We start from the raw sequence: 9,031 nt of genomic DNA, 5'->3' as shown, positions 1-9,031 counted from the left end.
AGCTGGTGAGAATTTACCTGTAACTAAGGATTGCTCAAGTAAATAAGGTATGTGTTTTTTCAAAGTGAGAGGAGATATTCTAGCAGTATGTTCATCAGAGGTCATAAGCCAACACCAAACTACCTACCTCTTTCATTTCATAATTACTGCTACCAAATAACTCATTCATGTCATTTCCCCCTTCTATGAAAGAACATCCAAAGGGTTCTAAAGTACAAAAACATTGAAAGAGAAAAGCCTGACACTCACCCTCTGTGCCCGTTCTGCAATGACAAAGTTGACATAGCTGAGTGGCTCTCTGGCAGGGTCGGGGCTGGTCAGCGCATACATGGAGAAGCGGGGAAGCTGTCTTGTCAGTTCAAACACATGAAACTGGGTGCTATGGTCAACCAATGGAGCACAAGAAGAGAAATGGGTTGTGTGGAATATTATTTCAAAATGCAAGGCCCAGAAAATAACTATAAAGTCACTACTGGGTCATCGAGTTGTTATTTGCGGGTTTCGCTCAAGGGGAAAAACCCAAAAACCTTGAGCATTAAGTACTACTACAGTAATGGGGTTTGGGATTAGCAAGAACATGAGTCTTATACATACACACAGACATGCACCAAGGGTTTAAAATGCCCTTTTTTTATTTTTGAAAGATTTCAAATTTGGGAAGTAAAAGTCATGGGAAATCTTACCTGGGTGGGTAGAACCATCAGATGGCTCCTTTGGCCCCCCCAAAATCCGTGGCACAACAGAAAATCTACCCATTTGCCCTCCTCTAAGTGCTGGCTAGAAATGAACTGTGATTGCAGAGAGTCACCTGCTTCTGTAACCCACGAAGGTTTTCAAGTGCAGATCCACAGGGACATCTTTGGGAGGCGTAATTGGGATGCGGATGGAGCTGGAAAGGTTGTGAATGCTGGGGTGTACCACGTGGCTTTCACCTAGAAAAATTCCCTCGGCAAAAATCAATACCGCTCGGATGATGGTGTCTACAGAGAAGAAAGAAAACGGCAGTTCAAGAACCACTCCAAGATGGCAAAGGTATCCACAGACACCAGCTATAAATAATTTCTTACCATTAGAGGTGGAAATACACAATTCTGCATGAGCAGCCTGGGTCTCATGCCCCAGATTGACCGAGAGGGCGGTGTGCAGCTTGGTATTGGCTGGGATGATACCCCGAAGTCCATCAGCCTCACTCTGTGGACCGCTCAATTCAGCCTGCAAAACATGCCCCCACTTCCAACTCAGTCACCAAAGCAGTGAACTAATGTCAATTTTAAATAATATGGTTATTCGGCTTCAAAAGATTGACTCCCAACCATCTGATATTAATCTGATTCTTTAGAATTCAGAGGACTTACCTCATTATCACTCCCTTTCTCTACCCAGCCTCTTCCCAAGGGAAAAATTCCCTGTCCCTTTCTGTGGTTCAGGTTCACTGTACCCCACCATGCCTTTTATAGTTTTGGGGTTGTTCTTTTTTTTTTTTTTTAAGATTTTATTTATTTGACGGAGAAAGACACAACGAGAGAGGGAACACAAGCAGGGGGAGTGGGAGAGGGAGAAGCAGTTTTCCTGCCGAGCAGGAAGCCCGATGTGGGGCTCGATCCCAGGACCCTGGGATCATGACCTGAGTTGAAGACAGTCGCTTAACGCCCCTGGGGTTGTTCTTTTATTTTTTTTTTTTTAAGATTTTATTTATTTATTTGAGAGAGAGAGAATGAGAGAGAGAGCACATGAGAAGGGGGGAGGGTCAGAGGGAGAAGCAGACTCCCTGCCGAGCAGGGAGCCCAATGTGGGACTCGATCCCGGGACTCCAGGATCATGACCTGAGCCGAAGGCAGTTGCTTAACCAACTGAGCCACCCAGGCGCCCGGGTTGTTCTTTTAAACAAGCAAAATTAATTCACTTAATAATAAATTCAAATACAATTACCCATGACAAGACAAATTAAAGTCCTACCTCCCAGCTCATCCTCCAGCCAGGCTTGGTACACACACACACACACACACACACACACACACACACACACACACACACACACACACACACACACACACAGGTTTTGTAGTTGTCAACTTTTATGTTGTTTTTGAAAAAGGTAAGAGATACTCTATACATATTGTTCTTGCATTTTTTCACTCAGTAAGGCCATAGATATCTTTCTGTATCAGTCCAACTACATATGCCTCATTCTCCTGAGCTGCTTAATATCCTCCAGCACACTCCTTACTACTGATCAACATTTCAGTTGCTTCCAACTGTTCACTGCCACAGTGCTACCGTAAATGTCTTTGAACACGTGTGCAAATATTTCTATAGTTCAGCTGCATGGAAGTGGGATTTCCAGATTAAAGGATACGTGCCTTCTCCCCTATGACCCTGGCAAAAAGGCCAAAGCAATCCGTGCTTCCGCCAGTGGGCAGGAGGGGCTAACACTCAGTCTTCCTTCACATTTGCCATTCCCACCTCTCCAGACTCCCACTAGCCCTAAGGAAAATTTCCGTTTCCATGAGGTCCTACCTTGGTGTTTTCCTCATAGTTGCGGAGTTCCAGCAACAGATTCTGTTTTTTCTGACTCAGCTCTCGGATCAGGTCCTGCTCTACGCTGGTGTCCATGAGGTTCCCTCTCATCTCCGCTGTGCCTGGCAGGTAGCCCCGGACTGCACAACAGGAAAAAAACCCTCACCGCATGGAAGAATACCGCAGCATAGCCAGCTCTACTTTTAAATCAACTGTCTGTTCTTAAAAACCAAAAACCTAAGTTCTCATCCCCCCCAACAAGGTGACTTTATTAGGATCCGAGGATATCCATACAAACACTTTATAGTGAAATTTCCTGGTATACTGACCCAATCAAATTGAAAATCTGACTTTTCAAGGATTTTTCCCATCCCAATTTACTTTCCCCATCCACTGCACAGCAGATGAGCTGTGTGTGACCGTCCATCCGGTAATCTCCCTCCAGCACACCAGCAATTGCAGAAGAAAAGTTGTCTTTAAAGATGACCTCCCCAGTTCGGTCACTTCGAGCATCAACCTAAAAATAAAATAAGAACTTGAAAAATAGCTTATGCTTTATTTAAAAAACACACACACACACAAAATTTTAAAGTCAGAATCAGCTCTAAAGGTCAGCTAGTCTAGCAGTTTTCAAGAGTGCTCCATGGAGCCCCATGGCTTCTCAGGAGACACCTATGACCCCTGGGGCTAAGGGCACCATAAGGGGCCACAACCAGCTACTTTCTTCTCTTTAAATAAAAGCTGTTTTGCTACTGGCCTTTACATAATGTCATTTGGAGAAATGGGTTGCCAGTTCATATACAGAGAATAGGGCAGGTCCAAAATGTCTGGGTTCAGATTCCAGCTCTGCCACTTACTATCTGTGGCCTTAAGAAAGCCTCTTATCCACTCCCTGCTTGGTCTCTTCATTTGGGGGTCAAGAACAAGAACCTGAAGAAAATAACCATACCTACACCCCACAGGGTTGGAATGAGACCTAAAGAAGTTAACACATTAAAGCACTTAGAACAGGGGCGCCTGGGTGGCTCAGTCGTTAAGCGTCTACCTTAGGCTCAGGTCATGATCCCAGGGTCCTGGGATCGAGCCCTGCGTTGGGCTCCCTGCTCAGCGGGAAGCCTGCTTCTCCCTCTCCCGCTCCCCCTGCTTGTGTTCCCTCTCTGGCTGTCTTTCTCTCTCTGTCAAATAAGTAAATAAAATCTTTAAAAAAAAAAAATAAAGCACTTAGAACAGAGTCTGGCACATAGATGTATACAGGAAATGTGAGTTCTATATAAAAACGTTATCTTTATCATCTGTGCATATAAATTATATTTACATCTAAAGTTTGAAAAACACCAAACACCAAGCTAGCTCAACCTTCCTTCATATAACCTTTTATAATAACCCTGTTTAAGAGTCTCTCTTCCATGTAAAAACTATTGAGATACCCCAGCGAGCCCTCCCATCCTCACTGAGTCTCCCCTTCCCAAGAAAGGCAAATAAATAAATGATCAGAAACAAATGAACCCAAAAAACAACAATGAAGGATAACCACTTAAAATGATGACTTTTGTTTCAAGCAAGAACAAGTGTTATCAATAAAAGGGTAGCTATAGAAAATCTGGTAGAGCAATCATTTCAATGGCCAGTGCTATTCACCATTTTTGTCTGTTCATGAACATCCTTCTGGGCAAAACTTCACAACAACCACAACCAAAATAAAGTCATTTAGGTCACAGCCTACTACTAGCTCCTACCCCTTGTCTGGAGAATGTCACATTCAAGTATCCATGCTCTCAACGACAACATGTAAGCCTGATAATTACCAATGCTAAGGTTTGTGAAGTAATGAACGGTCTGTATTTACCAAAGCCCTTAGCACATTAACTCTCAGGGCCCCTGGATGGCTTGTCGGTGGAGCATGCAATTCTTGATCTCGTGGTCCCGAGTTCGAGCCCCATGTTGAGTGCAGAGATTACTTAAAAAAAATAACAACCCTCTAACTCAGACTGAACTGAACTTACTTCTGCATTTACACAGTATTTTACAAATAAGAGTTCATTTACTAAGAAGCAAGGCTACAAATTAATATTTCTCTGGATATTCTGCTCTTTGCTTTATCCAACATGGAGGTTTTGCCCTGGAGCAGAGAATGGCCCTCCAACTCAACAAACGACCTACTAAAGGTAAAGTTAATCGGCTGTTTACATTCATTTGGTATTTCTGCACCTATATTCACATGCTGGATCTCTATATTTCCCTTTTGTATGCTATTTCTGCTAAGTGTAGATATCAGTTTTTCTACTTATATAATGAACTGTGTTAATTTTCTTATCTTTTTTTATGTTCTGGAACAGATTATATAATAGAAATTCCTTAAAATTTTGAAAGCATTTAACTCTAAAAACATCTAGGTCCGGAGTCACATTTGAAGGTAACTTTTTATTTTTAAGGTAACTTTTGATAACTTCTCAAGTCTAGTGATTTCTAATTCTTGACTCAATCATAGTAATTTAATTTATATTTATAATTTATATTTATTTTCCCCCAGAATACGGTCCATTTTACAATTTTCATGTTTCTTCCTAAAGAACACAATCTTCCCCTATAATTTTTTTATTTTTTATTTTTTTTAAAGATTTATTTATTTGTAAGAGAAAGAGAGAAACTATGTACACAGTGCGAGGGACAGAGGGAGAGGGAGACAGAAAGACAATCTCAAGCAGACGCCCCGGGGCGCCTGAGTGGCTCAGTCGGTTAAGCGGCTGCCTTCGGCTCAGGTCATGATCCCAGGGTCCTGGGATCGAGCCCCATGTCCGGCTCCCTGCTCAGCAGAGAGCCTGCTTCTCCCTCTCCCTCTGCCTGCCACTCAGCCTACTTGTGCTCTCTATCTCTCTGTCAAATAAATAAATAAAATCTTTAAAAAAAAAAAAAAAAAAGCAGACGCCCCACTGAGTGCAAAACCTGGACGGGGGGCTCAATCCCATGATCCTGACGTGACGACCTGAGCTGAAATCAAGAGTCAGACGCTCAACCAACTGAGCCACCCTGGCGCCCCAGTCTTCCCTTATCATTTTTAATGTCCACGCCAAAGACAAAACCAGGTAAAGAAGCAGGAACCAACACAACAGTTCTATAGAACCCGTTCTTCACACAACACCAGAGGAAGGTTACAAGGTCCTGGCCAAAAGCAAAGAAAAACTAAAGAAGAAAAGGCAGGAATTAGCTGATCTCCTTTAGGCAATCCAGCACTGTCACGCAAAAAAGCTAGGGCAAATGGTACCCATGGAGATCTGGCAGCTACTTAGACAGTTTCTAACAAGACAATCCTGACTTGCCAGAAGTCTGCAGAAAATTCTGATTTGAACTTAAAAAAGGAAAGAAAGCAGAAAGATTGTATTTTGAATTTTATGGCTGGGAAAACAATATGATAATATGATTCTTCCCATTAACTCTTAAGTTTTCAGTCAGTCTTAAAGATTAGAGAAGAGATATATAAACAGTTCATTATTTGCTTATTAAAATTCCTTTTTTTACGGTCCTACACCTACGATCAACCTGATTAAACTGATTCTCATTTCTTCAAGAAAGAGATTTAGAAAGATCTTCCCAAAGATTTTCTCCCAAATTGGGCTTTTAAGACCAAAAGGACACTCATTCACTTGTAGTCCTGACGCTATAGCAGGAAGAAAAAATGTGCAAAGATTATGAAGTTAACTTTGAAAGCACAGCCAAGGAAGACAAGTTTATATTCTCATGTTACTGCTTCTAAGTTGTGCTGCCAGTATATCTCAAACAAATAGTCTCTGAAGTATACATACCTGAACTCTGTATTTAAACTTACCTTCCCATTGGACCAACCAGTTATCAGTTCACACACTCCATCAGAATTAAGGTCGAAAGCATGAATGCTCATGGCGTGATTTTTGGACTGAAAAAGAATTTCAGTAATTAGTTCAGAAGTCTTTCAATAAGTATAAAATCCCTGAATGTTGGAGGCTGAATTATACTAACTTTAATTCTCCAGTATCGGGCTGTTTTGTCGTAAACTCCAACTGTGCCATTGGAAAGCGCATAACCAAATCGACTGCCATACATGGGGCAAAGAGAGGTGATTATCTGCAAGAAATATAACACATAAAAACACAACATCTTCCCATTAAGGTTCAATTTGATGTGAGGTATGGCTTTATAAAATTGCATGCCTTGCTACCAAGTGTGTTAAAATTAGATTTAAATCTGTTAGAGGGGAATGTATTTCTTTTCTCTATGATCCATGTCATCTATTTCAGAGTTGGGTAATCATAATTAAATAAACTCACAAAGTTTGCTGTTTTAGATCAAACTTATGTGGCAAGTTTCAGCAAATTATTTTTAAAAAAACAAAATTGAGTGATTAAGGATGAAATAAAGTGACGTATATAAGACACAGAAAATGTACAACAGACAGTTATAAACACTAACTCAAAAAATGTTTTAATATCCTAAGGTCTAAATTTTAAAGATTTGTAAAACCCACAATTGAATATCTTTTATGTACATGCTTTTCTTTCTATGACATAATTTATTGCTTGCTAGAGATGAAAGATGTTTTTTAGAAGAAAACATAATTCTTTGAAAAGCACAAACCCAAGCACATGGATTTGTGTATGTATGTAACAATATACAGAATGTGTATATCATACAGAAATATTTATAGGACTGTTTTTTGGTTTTTTTTGTTGTTGTTGTTTTTTAAAGATTTATTTATTTGAGAGAGCGAGAATGAGAGAGAGAGTACATGGGGGGGGGAGGGTCAGAGGGAGAAGCAGGCTCCTCGCTGAGCAGGCAGCCCGATGCAGGACTGGATCCCGGGACTCCGGGATCATGACCTGAGCCAAAGGCAGTTGCTTAATCAACTGAGCCACCCAGGCGCCCTATAGGACTGTTTGAGGATTTAACCCCTTTAAAGGGATAAAATTTTAGATACTGAACAAAATTATCCTTTAAAGTTAAAACCAAACCTTAATGATATCTAGGCTCTTGCAGATCTACTTTCTAATTCTGACACGAATACAAGAGATATTAAGAAATAAATTGTATAAAGCAGAGAATAGTTATATAATTTCCTCTACACCTACAGCTTTTCTACAAAACCACCCACTTCACTTAACTCTGAATGCAAAGTGCTGTGTAGGATTCCAGAATTTAGCTCAAGGCATTCTTTTGGCAATAGTCAGTACTGTTCAACTGCCAAACGAATTATAATTTTGCTGATCTGCGAAATGACATTTGAGCTAGGAGCAAAACCAAACCAAAAGGACAGGAAAATGGCCCTGAAATGAACAATTTTATAAAGTTCAGATTTTCATAAACTTAGCCCCAAATTCTGTAAGTCCCTTCGTCCTTCATTAATTAGTTCACTAGTTTCTCTCTTTTGTTGGACCAGGGACCAGAGGACCAACAGTCAGCTCAAGTCCCTACCTCTATTTCATGGTCTCCTGTCCTTGTCTAGGATTTAGGAAAAAGATGTTCCAAAGAATGTAGCCTCCTCACATCTAGCATTGACAATAAACAGAAATCCAACAAAATCTGAATGATTCCCACCAAATTGGAAAAATTTACTACCAACGTGAATGAAAGAAAAACGATAATGTAGGACACAGCACCTGCAGACCAGTGATTCGCAAATCGGCATTTTTTTGAAGGGGGTAAGGAGGGAGTAGCAAACCCCTTTAAGAACCTAATGAAAGCTAAGGACACTCTCCAAAAAAAGAAATCACACGTTAAGCACAGACACTTAAACAGAACCCCTTAGCCTTCATTAGGGTCATTAATTTTCTCTACCTACAACTACCAGTTTACAATTAAAATAACTTGACTGTATAAAAAGCATAGTATAACTAAGTGAAAATCTATAAGCCTTGCTATAGGACAAAGGTAAATTAACTAAATCAAGGATGACACTTTGTATATCAATATGCAAGTTTTGCTTTTTGGTCTTTTTTCGTAGTTAGTGGAACAGAAGCCTGACTTTCCTAGACAGCTTCTGTAAGTGGCAAGAAGCAAGGATAAGTGGCGAGGACGCATTCTGAGGCCAGGGCCCTCAAGCTTTCTGATGCGGACTCTCAGACACAACCTGAATAAATTTTGCAGGATCCCAGCATCCTGATGGCTCAGACTCCCTTCTGCTGTGTTTGCTACCCCTTTAGAATGTTCACGAGCCACTGCTCCTTTATCGTCTTCTCCTTTCTTCCTTCAGAATGTCCTAATTCATTTTTCTGTTTCCATCTTGCCCAATCCTGGACAACCAGCTGCAAATAAATATCCTAAGAATGCTAACACTACAGTGGATGAGGGCAATCTATAGGCAAATGAAGTTTGAACTCTTTCAGAAACATCCCAGGTTCTATTACATGAGTAATTCTTTTTCTTTTTTTTCAAGATTTTACTTATTTATTTATTTGACAGAGAGAGAGAGAGAGAGAGAGAGAGAGAGAGAGAGAGAGACAGCGAGAGAGGGAACACAAGCAGGGGGAGTGGGAGAGGGAGAAGC

General features: G+C 40.7%; 1 protein-coding gene across 1 annotated transcript in view; it reads right to left on the bottom strand.

The window, feature by feature from the left end:
- The window catches only part of BBS2 (Bardet-Biedl syndrome 2), a 40,873-nt gene that overhangs the window by 19,196 nt on the left and 12,646 nt on the right, over positions 1-9,031 (bottom strand). Inside the window, exons 6-12 of the mRNA XM_073884376.1 lie at positions 6,511-6,615; positions 6,341-6,427; positions 2,899-3,034; positions 2,518-2,657; positions 1,068-1,212; positions 809-980; positions 211-379 (exon numbers count right to left, since the gene is read on the bottom strand). Of these exons, the coding sequence (XP_073740477.1) occupies positions 211-379; positions 809-980; positions 1,068-1,212; positions 2,518-2,657; positions 2,899-3,034; positions 6,341-6,427; positions 6,511-6,615 (954 nt within the window). The remainder of the gene's footprint in view (positions 1-210; positions 380-808; positions 981-1,067; positions 1,213-2,517; positions 2,658-2,898; positions 3,035-6,340; positions 6,428-6,510; positions 6,616-9,031) is intronic.

Source organism: Callorhinus ursinus, unplaced genomic scaffold, assembly GCF_003265705.2.
Source record: "Callorhinus ursinus isolate GAN/ISIS: 27379988/994484 unplaced genomic scaffold, GSC_fseal_2.0 scaffold56, whole genome shotgun sequence".
NCBI lineage: Eukaryota > Metazoa > Chordata > Mammalia > Carnivora > Otariidae > Callorhinus > Callorhinus ursinus.
Note: the sequence above shows the minus strand (reverse complement) of the source record. Positions and strands in the feature narration are given on the sequence as shown.